Below are 20,047 nucleotides of genomic sequence, written 5' to 3'. Positions count from 1 at the left end.
TTCCATTTCTTAGGGATTTTATTTCAATTAGGCGAGGTGATGATGTTGCACAACTCAGAACGTTGTGGGCAATTCTCCTGCTCCCCTCCCGGCGCACTAGGCTAACAGCTACTTCTTCGGCCTCACACTCCCACGCTTCGTTAAAAGCCAGGCTGTCCTGCAACATTTCTCTAATTAACAGCCTCAGATCTTGTTCTTTTTTTCTCTCTCAGCTCAGCCTTGAGCTTTTTTGCTGTTTCCTCTCTCTATTCTGAATCTTTAAAAAAAAAAATTTTTTTTACATACATCTCAAGGGGGTGCAAGTCTTGCTTCCCCCACCTCCCATCACCTACCCTTTTAATATAAAGACAGACACAAAGAGGGAAGGGGATTGGTCAGTGAGTAAGGGGTCTCACTGACCGGCACAAGAGGAATTTTTACACCACGCACTTCGCTACTGGCCTGGGCACCCGGACGGTCAATGGTATGCGACAGGAACCACAGTAGCCACTCACACAATTTTTCAACACTTCATTTACATGTTCCTGCCTCCCACTATCCCACTTTTCCACTAGAGCGAAGCAGTTTCCTCAGCGCCTTGCTGAGTATTAGTGCCTGCTCGGGGGAGTGATCAAGTCCCCCCTCCACCCCCAATTGGGTGGGTCACTTTTTGTAAATGTATACTAACACTGGCCTTCTTCATAAGGCGGGGCCCTCTTTTTTTCTGCACAGTGGCCTTTCTCCTAAAGGCAGGGCCCTCTTTTTAGTCCATATGCTTGCCTTTCTCCTGAAGGCTCCAATGTGGGTTTCAACTCAATTGCAGCTGCAGTATGGGCAGGGCTCAAGTTCCTTCCTCCGCTTCCCAAGGTTCTCTTGCCGCTCACAGCCGTTCGGGCAGGCTTGGCGCAGGCTTTCTCCCGTTCACCCGACAAAAAGGTCGGTGGCACCAAGAAAGGGAGGCGTGCGCCGAGCCCTCCCTCCCGGTGCGGCGATTAAGAGCAGGCAACTGCCACCTCTCTGTCTCAGTGCCTGCCACAATCCGAGTCACGGCACCATTTATGTTGCAGAACTCAGAGTCAGAGAGACCACGGAGTGAAGGAAAAAGAGTTCTTCTTTATTTAACGCACGGGCTTTATGGCTGGAATCGCTTCCAAAGAGCCAAAAGCCCCGATTTACATCAGCAAATTGTTTTTATAGACATTATGACACATATGCAAAATCTCCCCCGCCCCTTTCTGTGTGGGTTTGCAGTATTCAGCATTTCCTCTCCTAGCACCATTGTTTATAATACAAGAAATGGGTTATAGGGTAGCCATGACAAGCAGAGAACATGATATACAACTCTATGACCTTAGCCTTTGTTGACAAGATAAGAAATTCCTGTGTCTCGTCAGCTTACAAACATATATTTCAGAGAGCAAGAGTTCAGCAAGAACATGAATCATGAGACTGCATGAGGCTACTTAGTCTGACCCCCGATATGGCTACTACAATTGTAACCAAACTTGATCACATACAGCATGCATCTACTCCTGCTTTGTAAATATAAAGACTGCCTAATTTCTCTGTCAGGCCCACCGACAAAAGGAGCCAGTGTGCTTTGACCAGGAAGGAAAACACCCCTGAGAACTGCTGGACTTAATATTCCCCAAACTGGAGGATGGAACATTCCCCATCCCGCTTTCTTCCCAGCGTAAACAGGGAGAGCAAAGCCCTCCTCCTGTAACCATCACATGATCTGCTGACCTGCAGATTCCTCCTTCCATACTACACCTGGGACTAACTAGTCTGGACATGCAGACAAAGTGACTTCAACATCTAGTCACCTCCCCTTTCCTCCCCCACCTTTCAAACATCTGTCTGAAGAAGAGATCTGGGGAACTCAAAAGCTTGCACATTCGCGGGGGGCGGGGTGGGATGTTTTGGTTGGCCTAATGGAAGTATTGCAGCAACATGACTTTTGGAATTTCACATAGTTTAATGCTGATGACTTGGAAATAGGTTTCCTTTTATTCTCCCCGCTCTTCGGGCAAACACTTGGATTTAATGACAACAGCTATTTCCTTGGCTGTCTCATGGGCGCATCCGTCTTCTTCCCACATCACCCGTAGTGCCCGGCTATTCTGATTAATACGACCAGAAACATCGCAGCTAGCACAAACCGTTCGGTAGAGTCTATAGACCGCACAATTAGGGAGATTCCAGCAGGGGACGCTGCGCAATCATCGGGTGACGGAATCACTGTGCGCCGCCGCCGCCGCCTTTCGCCGCCGCCACCATGGAATCCAACAGGGACGAGGCGGAGCGTTGTATTGCTATCGCGGTGGCCGCCATCAAGGCCAGCCAGACTGAAAAGGCGCATCGTTTCTTGGAGAAGGCGCAGCGCCTCTACCCGTCTCAGCGGGTCCGCGGTGAGCGGGACTAAAGGAGGGGGGAGACCCGGAGCGGCCGGGGCCTGTGGCGGCCGGCCTGACCTCTCACCTGCATTGCGCATGCGTGCGAGCTGTGGCGGCGCGGGGCACCATGGGACTTGAAGTCCCCCGCTGGTCGGTTGCGAAGGGGCAATATGGGCTGTGAAGCGAGTCTTCCAGGAAGTCTTCTTTGCGGGCGCGGGCAGTAATGGGAGTCCCGGCTGAGAAAGCTGGCTTCGTGTTTTGGACGAGAGGAGTGAGGCGATGGCCTTCGCCAACCCGAGTTTGGAGACTACAGCTCCCAGAAGCCATTGCGCCTCGTGTGAAGGGGGCAACATCACATCTAGGGGGATAGAAATGCCCCCCCCGCCCCGGTATTCCCTGACCGAGCAGAGATCCCCCTCGACCACCCTGTAGAGATCCCCCTTACTCTGTTGCCTTCTCATATTTGACATGTTTAGGCTTTTCTCCCCAAATATTTATGATTTGCTTTATGTGTTTTATAGGCCTTGGTTTGGGACTTTCTTTGACCCAGCTTCTCCACATCATGCTTCCCAGCCCCTTCCCTAAAGTCACTCTTGCACCTGTGGTAGTTGCTTTCCCTTTCCCCCACGGTTTTAAGCATGCACCCCCCCCCCAGGTTACTCCCTTCCTTGTTTTAAAATGACTGCCCACCTTCCATACAGTGGTTTGAAATGTACAGCCATCAGCCATAGTAGTTAAATGGAACCTCTGGGTTTGGGGATGCTCTGTTTCCTGAATACAAGGTGTTGGGGATAGACATCAGGGGTGGACTACTGCTTTCATGCCCTGCTTGTGGGCTTCACAGAGGTATCTTGCTGGACACTGTTGGAAACAGGATGCTGGGTTATATGGATCCTTGGTTCAATCCAGGCAGGATGATTCTTATGTCCTGAAGTTGTTGTACACTTCCCCACACAGTGCTTGTCCTCAGTTGCCTAGTCTTTTCCTTCATTAGCCCTTTGCTTCCAATCAACTTGTCTAGCCTTCACCCAAGATGGCAGCACCGTCTCTGCCTTGTGGTTATTTGCCTCAGCTTCCCTTTCCCTCTTTCTCTGCCATCAGCACTATTGTTTTTGGCCCCTCCTTATAATCACCTTCTGTTTTCTTGTGGTAAAATCTAACTTAAGTCCTACTTAGGGTAAACCAATTGAAATGAATGGAATTTAAGTTAGTTCTGATTCATGTCCCATTTATTTCAGTGGGTCTAATCTAAGTAGGACTTATGTTGGTTTTTGACTTATGTTGGATTTTACCCTTAGTCACAGCACAGAAGCTCTCTGCTACACCACTCAGAAATACATAGTCCTTGCTTCAAGCTGTTTCCTCTCTCTTTCTGTGCCTTCTGTGCCCTTCTCCCTCATCTGATGCCCCACTTTTGCAGTACAGTTTTCTTTGGTGGATGGAGAAGCCAAAGAAATGCTGTCTAGTGACATAGAATCAGGGTTGCCACCTTTTCTGTCTTTCTAAGTTGTAGAGACAGGTGCAACATTTCCTATTGCTCCATCTCTGGGGAAAGATAGATCTACTGAACTTCTGTTTGTCATATAGCTGTTAAAAACACACGCCTTCTTGTAGGAGAAGTTGAAATCCTATGAAGAATTGCTAATTTATACAGTTCCTGTGAAATGATGTGGAGAAACTCAAAAATATTGCAAGCATAGCCTCAAGTGTGCCGTTACTGCTTTTTCACATGTCTTTCACCTTAGCTCTCAGACAAAGCTTTCCACCATAAAGTGATGAAAACACATACAAACAACTTTGATTAACAGCCTTGAGAGAACATGAAGAAATATCAGGAGACCTTTTAAGAGCTTCAATTAGGAAAGATGGAAATACAAGTACCTAACAAAATAGGACTGTACTGAATGTTCACATGTTCACATTATTTAGGCCTGAAAATAGTTGCGGGGGCGTGGGGGCTGTCCCCAAATCAGTTCATTGTATTTATTTTAAACCAGGCCTGCTTCTTCCTACAGAGTAATCTCAGCCAGTCAGGGTTGATTACATGATGGTCTGAGGTGCTTTCTGCTTTCACTTGGAGTGGGCAAACTTTCCCCTCCTGCCCTGCTTCTCAGATAATCACCAGCTGGTTAAAATCTGTCATGAAGAAAAATCCCTCCAGCCTTCAGCTTAGCCTTATATAAGAACGTTTGAATTCCTGTGTGATGATTGTACATTCACAGATTTTGCCATATGTACTTGTGGTGTACACAAACTGGGAAGACATGGCCAACTGCAGTTTCCCATGTGTGTGTGTGTTGTGTGTACGCTTATGAGAATCTACATGTGATGAGAGATGTGGCAGTCCACATGTGGGCTTCATTGCTAATTCCTAGGAGAAAGTGCTTTCCTTCTAGAAATTTTATGAGGTTCAGGGAGGATCTAGCCCCTAACAAAAGACAGGATACCATTGAAATAACTGATTTTAGCTGAAGTGTCTCGGACAGCCATCCCCAACCTGGTGCCCTTCAGATGTAAAAACATAGGAAGAGCCATGCTGCATCAGACCAAGGGTCCATCTAGTCCAGCATTCTGTTCACCCAGTGGCCAACCAGCTGCATGTGGGAAGTCCACAAGTAGGACACGACTGCAGTAGCACCATCCCGCTTGTGTTCCCGAGCAACTGGTATACAAAGGCATACTGACTCTAGGAACATAGGAAGCTTCTATGTCAGAACATTGGACATTAGTCAGAACATTGGTCCATCTAGCCTAGTATTTTTGACGCTGACTGGCAGCAGTGGCTCACCACCGTTCAGGCAGGACTTCTTCTAGCCCTTCCTGGAGATGCCAGAGATCGAACCTGGGACCTCCTGCATGTAAAGCAGGTGCTCCCCCACTGAGCTACAGCCTCTCTCATGCTAGAGGTAGTATGCAGCCATCATGACTAGTAGCCATTGATAGCCTTATCCCCAAGCTAGCAAGGACATTGGCTATGCTGGCTAGGGATGATGAGGGTTGTAGTCCAACACATCTGGAGGGCACTAGGTTGGGGGGAAGGCTAGTCTTGGAAGTCATAAGCAGTTGAACATCATAGTGTTTTTCTGTTGGGGAAGTCTGTCCGCTTTCTTTTTTGTTTCTGGCATTCTTTCACAACATTTTTTAACTTAATTCTCCCTAATTGAAGATGAGTCAGTAGGACAGAAAAGAAACCCAATGAAACTAAGGCTTTACTAAGGCGTCTTTTATATCTTTTATAGTCTAAAGGTATAATTATATATCTTGTTCTGAATGAAGAAAACCACTGTTGAAATCTTGGATAGGGCGGAAGAGAACTTGCAGTGCAGAGAGCTGTAGGTCAGTCTTGTTCCAATTGCTTGCATAACACCTGCCTGCAATAAACACTTAACTTATTTTTCAATTGTGAATTGCCTCTTTAGGGTGTGTAATCCCTTACAGTGTGTATCACATTCCTCCTCAGAACTACTCCTGTGAAGTAGATAATTTTAGTCCCATTTGCAGATGAAGGAGACAGGCAACAAGGTAATGCCACCAAGTGAATGGCTGATATGGGATTTAAATTTGGGGACAGGGGACATATCCATAATGCCTGTCTTATAAATGCTGATCAGACAAATTGCTAGAATCCACCCTTCGTTATGGAGCACATTGCAGTCTTCATTAGATCCCATTCAAAACCTATATGGAGTTGTCTAGACGTAGAAAGGGAACTTTCTTTCCTAGCCAAAGTTAAAGCATATAGCAGTATGAATATTTATTTACAGCATTTTTATTGTATGCTTCAGCCAAGAAAGTCTCCTAGAGTGACATACAAAGATTAATAATAAGACAGCCTTCCCTCAGGTTTTCAATCTAAAAGGCATGACCCAAAAGGAAAAGGGAGGGGAGGGGGTTGGGGGAAAAAAAGCAAAACTCAGACAGGGGGAAGGTAGTATGACAGTATTTGAGAAGTAACATACTGTGATCATAATTGAAAGTGAGCACTTACTGACCATCTTCTGACTGTCTTTTGCTCATACCACTATGCCAGGCCTTTATTTATTCCGGGCTTTATTCACTAAAGCCAGGAAAACAGATGCATCTGTTTTATTAGTCAAAGGGGTGCTGCCCAGAAAGAAAAAAAATCTGGTCCACTCTTGTCCCTTTAACAAGAGCTTCGTGTACAGCACCCTTCTCCAACCTGGTGCCCTCCCGACATTTTAAACAACTTCCAGCATTCTTGACCATTGGTCATGCTGGCTGGGGCTGATGGGAGCTGAAGTCCAAACCATCTGGAGGGCACCAGGTTGGGGAATGCTAGTGTACAAAAATCAGCGGGTGAGGTGTTTCACAGCATGGAGATAGACCTTGTCACCCATTTATGTTGCTGTTAAAGGCACAGCAACAGAGTTCAATAGTTGGCAACCCTAGCTACTTCCATTGGGCCCAGAAGCTTAAGGGAAGTGTTGTTGGATATTGACTGCTTTGTTCATTCCTTCCCCCAGTGGGAGTCTGAATAGAGGAACTGTTTTTTTGCTACAGCCTACCTTGGACTCTGGATTTGAGAAAGCTGCATCAGAGATGGCTATGCTATTACCATGTCAAGCCTTGAATGCAATGCTTTCTCTTTGTTTGCTTTTACAGGGATGGCATCTCTTAAGGAAGGAGAGGGCCAGGAAAACTCAAATGGAGATTGACATGGGGGCAGCCAGTCTCTGCTTCCTTGAGCTACCTCTGCTAGTGAGCAACATAGAGTCAGCTACCCACATAGCTCCGCTTCTTCCCCTTTTAGCTTGAAAGGCTCCTACCCTTTAAGACTTGGGGGTGTGAGAGGGACAACAAACATTTGGCTTATGCCGTTCAGTTACCATCTATGGGCGATCACTATCCACCATAAGTAAGCAGCAAGTTGCAAGAGTATTGTGGAAGGTTGCAAATTTTGAAATACAGAGTGCTTTAATTCTGGCAGAATGGAAAACTAACAAAGTTTTACCTACATGGAGCCTGAGGAATAGTAACTCGTTGGTACAATTTCAAGGGATTCAGATACTTCCAATACTTTTAACTAGGAGGGTCAAATACATGCAATGCTTTGTAATGACCTAAGGATCCAATAGTGTGTCTTCAGTGCGTGCTACCAAACAAAGCCAAATCTTGCCAAGAAAAGAGATGCTGTTTAGCCTACCTACCCAATATTGTACTTGGAGACAACCTTATTTGCATAGAAGTTTCATTATTTGGTCTGAGGGGCATCAATGTAAGATTTTAGCTATAGAATTATCTGCTTAACAATATATACATATGTCTCTTTGTAGTTGTCTCTAGGATTTCTTTCAATAAATGTTCTCCTGATTTCTTAAAGTAAGCTGTCTCCCTACTCAAAAAAAAAAAAAATCCTTTTGAACTAATCTTTAGGTTTTCTATGCCAACACACATTTGAGTGCTGATTCTTCAGAAGTGTTGACAGCGTGGCAGGTAGATGCAACAAGGCAAGCTTAGGATTGAGGTGCCCATTGACTCTGGGAATTATCTTCCCCTCCTCTCCCCAAAGTGGCTTTGCTTAGATGTTTTGACTTGTATGACATAATTGATATTTAACATGAGCTCTTCTGATTGTCTGACTAGTTTGCAAAAGTGAGTAGGAAATATTTTATAAACAAATCGGACAGTATTGTAAGCTGCTCACTAATTTGAATTTTTACTTTAAAGTTTTCCTTTACATAAACCGAAAAGGGGGTGATCATTCGTCTATGAGGTTTTTGTTTTTTTGTCCTCGCACTCTCTAGTGACCTGCAGCATCTTCCCTTGCTTTCTCTTAGGTGGCAAATGTACATTAAATGTGCATACATGAAGCGATGAGTAAGCAGATGATTTGTATCAAATGGTGTTCTGGATATATCTGGATATAAGACTAGATACCTCAGCCAGCTCTAGTTTCTTGGTACTGAAGCTTTGTGGAAAAGGACCAGAAAAGTGTCCGGGGCTGAGGGGATAGAGGAGGAACTATGAGAACATTTGGTAGCAACTGCGAATGAAATGGAAATTTTGGAAGGGGGGAACCAATTTGACTCAACACTGTGTTTTCCTCCTTGTAGTGCTACTTGACTCCCTCACCAAGAGTGAACAGTCATCAAATGGCCATTCCCAGACCAAGGAATCCACAAACCCCAACCGTAGAAAAATGAGTGGTGACTTCACTTCAGCCAATGGAGAGGCAGGTGGTGATATCAGTAAAGGTTACACTCAGGATCAGGTAGATGCAGTTAAGAGGTAAGTGCTTAATTCCAATTCTGACTATCTATCAGGTAGTCATTATTGTAGAGTAATGTTTCAGCCATAGTTGAAGGTAGAGGTAAGTTCTGTGCCACTTCCAACCTTTAGGATCTAAAGGTTGGATCTCTGTGGTTAGTCATTATTGCAGAGTAATGTTTCAGCCACAGTTGAAGGTAGAGGTAAGTTCTGTGCCACTTCCAGGTTTTTGAGGGGCTTTGGGCAAGACACCCTCAATGGTCCCCTTCCTTCAGTGACTCTGTCTCTCACTGCCATTGTCACTAGGTGCCCTTGCACCTCATCCGCTTTCTGATCATTGCTACCACTTGCTTGCTTGACAGAGAGCCAGGGAGCAAGTAGGCAGCGGCATCTGTTGTTCCTCCTCAGCACCGTCATTGTCTGGGCCAGAACAAGAGGCAAGTGAACAAATAGGTTGCAGTGGTGAAGAAAAGGAGAAGCTACAGGGGACTTTTGTCACTGGTCCCCTGCTGGTGAGACACTGTCATAGGCACCACCCCAAAATGGCTGTCGTGGGGGCCCGCCTAGGCACAAAAGATAAGCTAACTTGCCCAAGAAACTTGAGTATAAGGCAGATGTTGGGTCAGAGCCCTGAAAGCCATATTTGCCCTCGCAGAGCACAACCAAATACCCATTTCACAGAAGGAAAACTGGTGATGGTCAGAGAACCCCCCCCCCCCCCGTAACAGAGACAGACAGACACACGCACGCAAAACCACCACCTGGCAAAACACACACAGGCAAACTGCCCCCCTCCCCCGCAATAATACTACACACACAGAGTCAAAACTAAGCATCCCCCAACGAACACACACACACTCATAGAGGCATAATTACCCCCTCCACAAACAAGCACACAGAGATGCAAAACTCCTTCCCACCAAAACACACAAATGCACAGCTACCTCCCCCCCACCCCCGATACACAGGCACAATGCACACAAAGCCCAGGCAAAGACCCCTGGTTGCTGCTTTTCTCCATAGGCCGGTCCCCATTTCCGCCCACAAAATTGCTCCTCCCCTAGCCCCCAAAGCTTTCGAGGCAGTGGCAAGGTTCTTTTTCCTTTCATTCTTTTTAAAGTTTTAGCTGGCCAGCTCACTGGCTAGCCATGCTGGAAAGCAGAGCTCAGGCTTCCAACTGTCCCCTTTTCCTTTCCAAAGAATGGTCTGAGCACACATGGGTTCCAGAGGCGTGCTGGGGAAAGAAAAAAAGAGGGTGTGGTGGCTGGAGGCCTGGGATCTGCTTTCCTGCTGCCGAAGGTAATTTTTTTAAATTTTAAAAAAACCCTAAAACTTGGGAGGGCAGGGGGGCTTGGTGGGCACCTTGGGGTGAATGTCGGGGGGTATTGTGGCACGCACAGGCACCCTGTTGCCAGCACCAGATCTATAAGAATGAGGAGCAACATCTATGGTGGTGAGGCCTGTATGTTTACCTTTGTATGCATTATCATGACAGTAGGCAACAGCAGGGCTGCTCTTACTGAAGACCCTGCAGTTCCACCAATGGAGAGTGTATTGTTTTATTTTTTTTACCTTTATTTTATGTTGTTTTCAAACTTGATACCACTCCACATGGCTCAAAAGAGCCCTCAGGGCTGAATGCAATATATATAGCAGTGAATAAAGGATGCAGTCACTAAAATACTAGAAAACCAAGAGGAAAGGCACTGTACACACAAAACATCAAAAAGGAAAACAATCCAAAAGCGCCTTTGAGTATGGTCTGTAATAATAATTTATTTATTATGCTGATCTCTAAAATACTCATGGACTATAAAAATATTTATTCTGCAGATCTCTAAAATGCAGCCAATAGAACAGACAAATTCCAACAGAAACAGAAGGAGGCTTGTCTAAGAGAAACCCACTAAAATGAGAACTATAACACAAAGCAATAAAAATACAGAGTTGTAAAAATCTGTAAGAGCAGCATAAAATTATTTGATTCAGCCTGGGGGGCGGGGGGAGGGATAGTTTCTCTAAACATTTGTCAGAGCCTAACAGTCTTCCCTGACTTCCTAAACACCAATCCAGAGTAAGCCTGCCGAACATTTCTGAGGAAGGAGATCGACAACAAAGGTGCTACCACTGAAAAGGTCTTGCCAACCTGACATCCGATAACACAGAAGTTGGAGTAGGATTCTTTTGATGATCTTAGCACCTGGGCAGGATCATATGGGAGGAGATGATGTGCAAAGGATGGCAGGACATGCCCTGTGGGAGAGCCCATATCTTTGGGACTCCTTGCTCACCTGATCTATCAAAGATGACTCATTTATCAACCTTACAACTAAAATTTAAGTAAGCTAGGATCTAAAGGTTGGATCTCTGTGGTTTTTATTTCTATTATGGGGACTGATTATTTCTCATGCATTTTGGGGAGCACGGGGTACATTTTATTTCTTGCATTTGAACTCCACTCTTCCTCCAGAGAATGCACAGGGGCTTACATATGACTCGCAGATGATTTCCAATTCAGGCAGTGCTCAGGGACAGATCTTTAGCGTCAGGAGTAGAACTGTATCATGTGGCTTCAGATGTCAGCTGTAATCCTGTACACACTTGCCTGGGAGTAAGTCCCATTGAAGTCAGTGAGCTTACTTCTGAGTAGACATGTATTGAATTGCGATTGCACTGCTAGTCTAGTTAAATGTTGCTTTCTTGTAAATTAAAACCTTAACCTTCTGTTGCTTTTAATAGTCCTTTCATACCATTCGGTTTGGTTTGAATTGGAGAGGAAGATCACTTCTTTATATGAGATGTTATTCTTAGTGTCGACCTGGATTTTGAAGCTAACTGCACATGTCTAAAGATGGGTTCTGGGTAAAGTGCAGTCAAGCCGTTTTCTGAATTCTTTTCTTTGGTGTAATGCAGGCTTGTGTCACTTGGTGGCAGCATTTTCATTGGGTTGATCCTGATATTTAAGGACCAGTGCTTTAGATCGCTCCCATAAGTGACATTGGTGAATGCAGGCTTGTGTCACTTGGATCACTTTAGATCACTTGTGTCACTTTAGATCGCTCCCATAAGTGACATTGGTGTAATGCAGGCTTGTGTCACTTGGTGGCAGCATTTTCATTGGGTTGATCCTGATATTTAAGGACCAGTGCTTTAGATCGCTCCCATAAGTGACATTGGTGAATGCAGGCTTGTGTCACTTGGATCACTTTAGATCACTTGTGTCACTTTAGATCGCTCCCATAAGTGACATTGGTGTAATGCAGGCTTGTGTCACTTGGTGGCAGCATTTTCATTGGGTTGATCCTGATATTTAAGGACCAGTGCTTTAGATCGCTCCCATAAGTGACATTGGTGAAGCTACGTACCCATCAAAATGTGATGTCCTGACGTTCAATATATATCACTGTGATGCAGGCAGAAAGGGGCCAGAAATCCCTGCACACGGGAGATTGAATCTTCTTGGAGAGGGGATATAGTTCAGTGCAAAAGCATAAGCCTTGCTTGCAGAAACTCCCAGGTTCAGTCCCTGGTTTCGCCTTATAAAAAAAATAACATAAAAATCAGAGAGTCGGTGATGAGAGTATGCTTGCCCTCTCACCCTGAGCTCCACATGGTGCTCTTGCATCTGCAGTCTTCCTCATTCACTACAGTGGAGCGGCCAGACTTCCTGCACAAGCAAACAGCTCTCCTTATCCAATTGAGATGCATGAGGAAGTCTGTAAGGGTGAGGTGGTCTCCGTGGGTGCAGCAAAGCACGTGGGCCCATAGAAATCAGTGGACGGGCTGGACTGTGTTTTCAGAGGCATCCATACCCTAGCGTGGAAATAATTTAGCAGAATTCTGCCTGCACTGCCGGTTTCTAGCTTGCCCCACAGCTTGAGAACTCTTTCTTTAAGGCTAGAAGAGGCAGAAGCAGTGCTGCTGTTGGGGAGGGGCCCTGGCTCAGTGGGTAGAGCACCTGCTTTGCCTGCAGAACGCCCCAGGTTCAATCCCTGGCATCTCCAGGTAGGGCTGGGAAGGAATCCTGCCTGCAACCCTGGAGGGCTGCTGCCAGACAGGGTCTGCAATACTGGGCTAGATGGCTCAGTGGTTTGACTCGGTATAAGGCAGCTTCCTAGGTTTCTACTGTGCTATGTTGCTGTAGCAGAGTTGCGGGGTGAGGCAGTTAGGATCAGCAGTCGTGCAGGCAGCAGAATGTGGGGAGCGGGCAGTTGTCTTCTGAATCATTACTGTAAAGGCTATATTCCCCTGAGTGATTTCCGTGGATGGAGCCTGAGGATGCTCAGTCGGGTGACTGAGAGAGACTTTCTTCCCAGCCACGGAAGTTTAGCTTTGCAGTAAACCCCTTGCAGAAATGCAGGGAACGTATCACAGTGTCTAGCCCCATCAGGTTCTTCCCTAGTGGGCTTATTTTGAGGGGGAAATCAGGACTGGTTGGATTAGCAGTCCACAGACCTCTTCATGTGCAGCAGCCTGCTAAAGAAATGGCTGGCAGCGTGTAGAGAAGTTTAACAGGAGACCCAGTTCAAAGGTTTGTGAAACACTGACCCTTTGACATCGGTCAGTGCTGCGCCAGGTGCACCCACAGCTCCGTTTCTCTCTCTACTACCCTTAAAGGGGTAGTAGCACTTGAAGGCTAGAAGAGAGAAGGACAAGTGCAGTTGGCAACTTAGTACTTGCGGGGGCGGGGGGGATAGCTGCTGCTGTTCGATGAAGGTGAGTAGCGTATTGTTAAGCTGGCTGACTGGACCTCTGACGGGAAATTAAAAATTGAATTGATGCCCTGGTTAATGACAAAGTACTGATAAATACTTGTGAAACCATTAAGGGAGTAAAAACTAGAGGACAGTATTAGCACGAGTTTTAATTTGTGAGGCAGAGGTGGGGAGAATGGATAGTTAAACTACCTACTTGCAAGTGGAATATCCAACTTGCTCCTTGTAAGTGGAATATCCAACTTGCATTAACTGCTTTTGTCTGCTCATCTCTTCAACATTTAGAGTGAAACAGTGTAAAGACTATTATGAAATTCTGGGTGTGAGCAGAGATGCCTCTGATGAAGACTTGAAAAAAGCATACCGGAAATTAGCGCTGAAATTTCACCCTGATAAGAATCATGCGCCGGGTGCTACAGAGGCCTTTAAAGGTAAAATGTAGTTTTTGTTTCATGAGCCAATTTATCGTACTGTGAAACTGGTAGCTTGGGGTGGCAGAAGTCAACTGGTGAGGGTTAGGGTTCTGGGGCCGAGGTGCATTGAAGTACTGGAAAAGGAGTGGGATGGGTTATTTATTATGTATTGTCTGTCACTGCAAACACTTAAAAATCCAATTGTATATGTAAGTAAAAAGCTGGTTTATTGTCTCGTATATGAATCTGATTCAGAGACTCTTCTACCACATCTTACGGCTGCTTATAGACAGAGCTGCATAGCACATCAGTGGCTCAGATACATCTCTTCTGAACACAAATATTGCTCCCGCATAGATCTGTGCTCAACAGAGAGGAATGCCAATTCTCACAACTATTTTGAGAATGTAGGTTGAACCAAAAGTGCCTGAATTATGTGTGTAGGCCATTGAAATGAAAACTACAGCAGCTAGTTAACTGAGCCTTCTTGTGCTCAACCAATTCTGTATGCAAACTTAAATGATCAATGAAGGGAGCAATCCTAAGTTCCTGGAGAGGGCAGTTGAGGGGCCGATTGCATGTTGCAGCCTTCCCCCTCTCACTGCAGCAATTGGTCTGCAGGTGGAGAATGAGTTCTGCTGCTGGAGACCTCCTTGTTGCAGGGGCAGAAAGCTCCACCACCATCATTCCCCTGTCGCTACTATGACAGTGGTAGAGGGTGAAAAGGGGCAGATTGTGGGAAGCCTTGGATCCAAAGCCCTCCTGTTCCCTTAAAACAACCCTGTCAAGAGAGGTTATAGTTGGCACTTTCAGAATGTAGTCCTATACCCACTTACCAATGAGACTTTCTTCTGAGTAGACATGCATAGTACAGCAGCGTAAAGGCCTGTTCACACGTAAAAGCGGTGTTCAGCAGCAACTCTTGGGTTAATTAACCAACAAACTGCTGGGTCATGCATTGTGTGGGAGCCATTTCCAGCTTCTGTAAACAGCCTACAAACACCCTGTTCTAGGTTTGTTAACACTGACACTGAACCTGGACACTCTGAGTTATTTGTGAGTTAAACGACTCAAAGTTAACCTAAGAGCAAAGCATGGATTAACTCTGGGTTGTGTAACCCATGAGCAACCCAAAGTGTCTGGGTTCAGATACCACACTAATAACCTACAAATTAGCCAATCATAGGTTGTTGTTTAAAAGTGGAAGTGGTGTGTAGGAGACAGCTCGCCTACTCTTTCCCACTTGTGCACGGCAACCCACGGGTTGTTTAAGCCATGGGTTGTCATTACGTGCAAACCAGGTTATTGACTGTAATCCTAAACAGACTTATTAGGGAGTAAGCCCCATTGAACACAGAGTTTTTTCAGAAATTATGCATCGGATTGTGCTGCAACTCTCACTGATTTCAGTAGAAGAGAGTTAAGCTTGTGCCCACATTTTAAGAGGGTGAGACTAGCTCTCTGTGCTCTTAACAGCTTCTTCCTATTATAAATCATAATTGGAAAGTATCATATGAGGAGGGTTCAAACACAGAATTAAAACCGAATGTTTCTATTTTTATTAACTGAGCAAAATGTGGTTCAAGTTAGAAAAAGAAAATCACCACAACTTTCAGAATCGAACTTAATCACTATCAGAGAGTTATCGTTTGAGTAAAACAATTAAGGGTGTGTTACCTGGAAAACTGTGTCAGTTTTTCAAAGTTAGGTTTGGGACATAAAATGCAGCAGTAAACACTGCAGTGGGGACTGTTCAGTCCCTTTTGGGTCCTAAATCTAGGCCTGTTTCAATGGACAGTAAAAGGGTCTGGTGACATATGTGTTGGGATGAGATTAAAATTGCACTTGTCTAGACATTCAACTCTCTCCTGGTATAAAACCTTCCTCCAGTAGTGTGTTCTTCAGAGTGGCGAAAATTAGATTTCTTCACCTGTAGACTTTATATTGTCATATTTACTGAAGGCTTTACCCAGAGCTGCATGTCACAATGATGGGGCATGAAGCAAGATAACACTTTATCCTCCTTAACAGGGTCCTCTTCCAGGAGGTTATCTTTCCCTAAGCTCATTTCATTGCTCCCTTTATCCTTCCTATGTTAGCACCCACATGCCCGCTAAAGTTCATCGCTTTGGCTGTGGAGAGTGGAAAGAGACATACAATTTTTCAAGAACTGTCTTGGTTAATAATTTTATGTCACTGACATCACTTGATACTTTAGTGTTCCATTTCTCAGTGACAGCTGATAAGTGCAACATTTTTGCCTTCAGACCTTGTTTTAATAAATCATATTTCTCTTCATTCTTGGAGTAAGGTTATAAGAACACAAGACTTGCTTTGCTGGATCAGAATATAGAACCACTGATAGTGGTTCACCTCAGTAAACTTGACTAACAACATTAAGAATATGGCAATTTTCATAAAGGTAAATCAGGTATTTTGGTCGCCTAATTACTTTTTAAAAGTTAGCATAACCCATTCTGAAGACTTGGGCTTCAGTTGACATTGAGGAACCCTCATTTCAATAAAAGTGTAACCCTTATTGAAAGGCAGACCAAATTAAAAAATCTTACAGCTTACCTTCTGAAAGTTCAAAACCAAATGCGAAATGAGTACAGTTTGTTCAAACATAATTTTTGGAGACACAGTTGTTCTTTGGCCTTAAAGATAACTAAGAATTCTTCCATTATACGTATCTAGTTCCTAGGGTTTTTCACTTTGTTTGCAACTTGCAAGTTCACTCTTCTAGTCAGGTTTCATTATAAAGCTATGGGATTGTCAGTGTTGTGTCTACGACTTAGCCATAAAAGTGTCAATCAGTCTTAAACATCTGAGAACTATGGAGAGGAACATGGAATCAAGGACAGTTTCCTGTAATGAGAAAGAATTAAATTGAGAAATAAAGACATCAGATAGAAGAAAAAAGAAATACAATTTGTACGAGTGATGACATTGCAACCAAAGTAGAGCAAAGGTGGTTACAGGGAGATGAGCTGGCAATAGCGATGGACCTGGTTTTGGTATTTTTCCATAGTGACAACATCACTTAAGGTAGCCTCTGTTCCCTAGGCACTTTTGATTGATTGATTGATTGATTGATTGCATTTATATCCTGCCTTTATATCCGGCACTTGCAGAGCTTTTATTCACCATTTTTTTACCTGAATTGTGCCACAGTTTTTGGAATAAGTTTTGCTCTGTAATGTTCTTTGTTTGCATTCCTAGCTATTAAAATATATCTGCCAGCATGAAGGCATTTTTCTAAAGTAATTATTAAGTAATTCATCATGACTGGACCAAGTTGGTGGCTCAACAGAAATGTAACTCTTCAGGGATGATGTGCAGAAGGAAGGGAAAAAGACGGAAGCAAGAGAAAAGTTATCTGTAAAAGGCCAGAATGTGACACTAAAATAAAATATAAAGGGTTGGAGACAACCTAACTTACTTCAATGGGGCCTGAGTGTGACTGAGTGTAAACATTTTTGTCACTTAGGTCCCGTTGATTTCAGTGGGACAGTTGGATCCATGACCAGTGGATTCAAAACATCTTTTCTAGTGAATACAGTTTCTTGTCACACTTAAATGAACCTGTACATTCAGCTACAGTTTGATTAAAGTAGTATTTGAGGTATTTTTGTTGTTGTTGTTCAGTCGTTCAGTCGTGTCCGACTCTTCGTGACCCCATGGACCATAGCACGCCAGGCCTTCCTGTCCTGCGCTCTCTCCCAGAGTGTGCTCAAGTTCATATTCATTGCATCGATGATGCTATCTAGCCATCTCATCCTCTGCCGTCCCCTTCTCCTTTTGCCTTCAGTCTTTCCCAGCATCAGGGTCTTTTCCAGAGAGTTTTCTCTTCGCATTAGGTGGCCAAAATATTTGAGCTTCAGCTTCAGTATCTGTCCTTCCAATGAGCACTCAGGGTTGATTTCCTTTAGGATGGACTGATCTGACCTCCTTGTAGTCCAGGGGACCCGTAAGAGTCTTCTCCAGCTCCACAGTTCGAAAGCATCAATTCTTCGGCGCTCAGCCTTCCTTATAGTCCAGCTCTCACAGCCATACATTACTACTGGGAAAACCATAGCTTTGGACAAGTTCACATTTGTAACAAGAAAAAGCTAACATATGATAGGCTTCCATGTTTGATTCCATTTTAGGGTAAAGGACAAAACACAGAAGCAACAGCTTCATTTAATTTATTAGTTGCTGGACTACCAGTTCAGACAGCAGGTAGTGGATCAAATGTGTGAATTCCCCCTCATGTATATGATGATGTTTAAAATTTCCCTACACCTTATAGACTAGCAAGTCAGGGAGGAGGCTGGGTTAGAGCCTTTTCCTTGACATGCTAGTTCTGGACATGCAGACAATTCTTTTTGGGGAGAGCTTTTGAATACTCAGTCCCCATTATCTGAAGTGCTGCAGATAATGGTTGAGCTACAGCAGGGGTGCAGAACCTCTTTCAGCCCAAAGGCCGAATTCCATTTCAAAGCAGCTGGGGGGGGGGGGGGCTTCCAGAGGTGGGCAAGGCTGAAGGCAAAAGGGGAAGGGACACAATTGCCCTAAGTACCAGCATTTTTTAGCTTAAAGCTTTTACTGTCAGTAACTCTAAGCCTTAGGAGAGGCATTTCCTCCTTTTAGAATATGGAAAAACTGCACAAAAACTGGGCAATCACCAAATGGTGGGTGGGTGGATGGGGGAAAGGGGGTGGGGCCATCTGGGGCACCCCTTAGGGCCAGATTTGGCCCCCAGGAGGGCTGGCTTTGGCCCCCAGGAGGGCTGGCTTTGGCCCCCAGGAGGGCTGGCTTTGGCCCCCAGGCCTGAAGTTCTGTACCCCTGGGCTATAGTTATCTGATGCAAAAGCAGTAATGGTCAGTGACTGATCACAGAATAAACCAAGGGTCCCCAACGTGGTGCCCACAAGTGCCATGGCGCCTGCAGGCACTTTCAATGGCAACTGTGAATAGGTCCCCAACATGGTACTTGTGAGCACCTGAATACATTTTTTTAAACTTTCCCTATTTTATAAATACACATACATGGATATGTATGAAATACATACAGCTTTCTAGCAATTATATGTGGGTTTCAACAAAAATGGACCAAATATTCAAATAAGTATCCATTTGAAGGTGGTGTCTATATGCCACCGGTTCAGATATTGAAAGCACTGAAGGTCCTCAATCTATTGCATTATAGGAGGTGAGTGTTTATCTTCCAGTGTTGTAATATCAGTAATATCTTCTAGCTGTCCAAAGGGTGCAGAGAATCCATTTATTCTGACCATTTGTGAATTACCATGAATAATTTAAAAGAGTGTGTACATCAGTGATTATTAAAGACTGTTCTAGTACAAAATGTATCTGTGTAATAACCTTCTGCCAAAAAGAAGCAACTATTGAACATTGCCAAAACATATGTTTAAAAGAAGCATTCACTGTATTGCGCTGCCAGCAGTTAGCTGAATTAGACAATCCCTTATTAAAGAGACATTTAATAGACACGAAACAAAAGTTTTTGCTAAATAAGATGCAGCCTAAGATCCATAGTCGCGACAGATAAACACCAAAGCAGCAATCCACTGATTAGGCATTTTGTGTTGGTGCCCACAGCATAGTCTCAAATTCCCAAATGTGCCCATGGGTCCAAAAAGGTTGGGGACCCCTGGTATAAATGATGTGCACCAGTTGTCACTGTGATGATCACATGACAAAGAGAATTCAGCCAAAGGCCTTTATACAAGAAGACACAATCCTTCTTTCGCATGCATTTATCCTCCAGGTGCCTTTTACATTTTATTTTGTCTTATCTAATTGAGCTAGCGGCCTACCGCAAGGCAGGCTACTGCCTGTCGCAGCCCGTGTCTCTTAGTGCTCCCTCTCTGTTCTTTACATTGTGTCTGGGGGGTCCAAAATGGGTCTATTTTTGTATGTTGGGTACAGATTATGTTGCTATATTGTGTTTTATATTGGGTTTTAATCTTTGTAAACCGCCCATGGAGCTTTGGCTTTTGGGCAGCATAAAAATGTAATAAATTAATGATATGAAATGAATTTATCAAATTATTCATTAGTTGCCTTTTGGCCCCAAAACACCCCCCAATGCGACATATGACTTAAAACATATAAAACAATATCATAATAAATGACATATTAAACAATTAAAACAGGAGGGAAAAAACATCTTTAAAAGCAGAACACAGAATTACATTTAAAATCATTCAGACACCAGGTGGGAGAAGAAAGTTTTAACCCCCCCCCCCCAAAACTAAGCAAGGAAAGAGTCAATCTAACTTCCCTAGGGAGGGAGTTCTACAGTCGA

At 44.4% G+C, this 20,047-nt stretch overlaps 1 protein-coding gene across 2 annotated transcripts in view; it reads left to right on the top strand.

Moving 5' to 3' along the window:
* The first annotated feature begins 2,190 nt into the window (after positions 1–2,190).
* The window catches only part of DNAJB12 (DnaJ heat shock protein family (Hsp40) member B12), a 41,502-nt gene continuing 23,645 nt past the window's right edge, over positions 2,191–20,047 (top strand). Inside the window, exons 1-3 of one of the 2 annotated variants that reach the window (XM_084845589.1) lie at positions 2,191–2,390; positions 8,450–8,624; positions 13,604–13,749. In XM_084845589.1, coding sequence (XP_084701715.1) covers positions 2,258–2,390; positions 8,450–8,624; positions 13,604–13,749 — 454 coding nt within the window. In that variant the 5' untranslated portion in view covers positions 2,191–2,257. The remainder of the gene's footprint in view (positions 2,391–8,449; positions 8,625–13,603; positions 13,750–20,047) is intronic. The other variant, XM_084845588.1, reaches the window with a different exon arrangement.

This window comes from Heloderma suspectum, chromosome 3 (assembly GCF_057233095.1).
Source record: "Heloderma suspectum isolate Gila_16-S chromosome 3, 16-S_ref, whole genome shotgun sequence".
In the NCBI taxonomy this organism is placed as follows: domain Eukaryota; kingdom Metazoa; phylum Chordata; class Lepidosauria; order Squamata; family Helodermatidae; genus Heloderma; species Heloderma suspectum.
The sequence above is the reverse complement of the archived record's forward strand: the minus strand, read 5'-3'. Positions and strand labels throughout refer to the sequence as shown.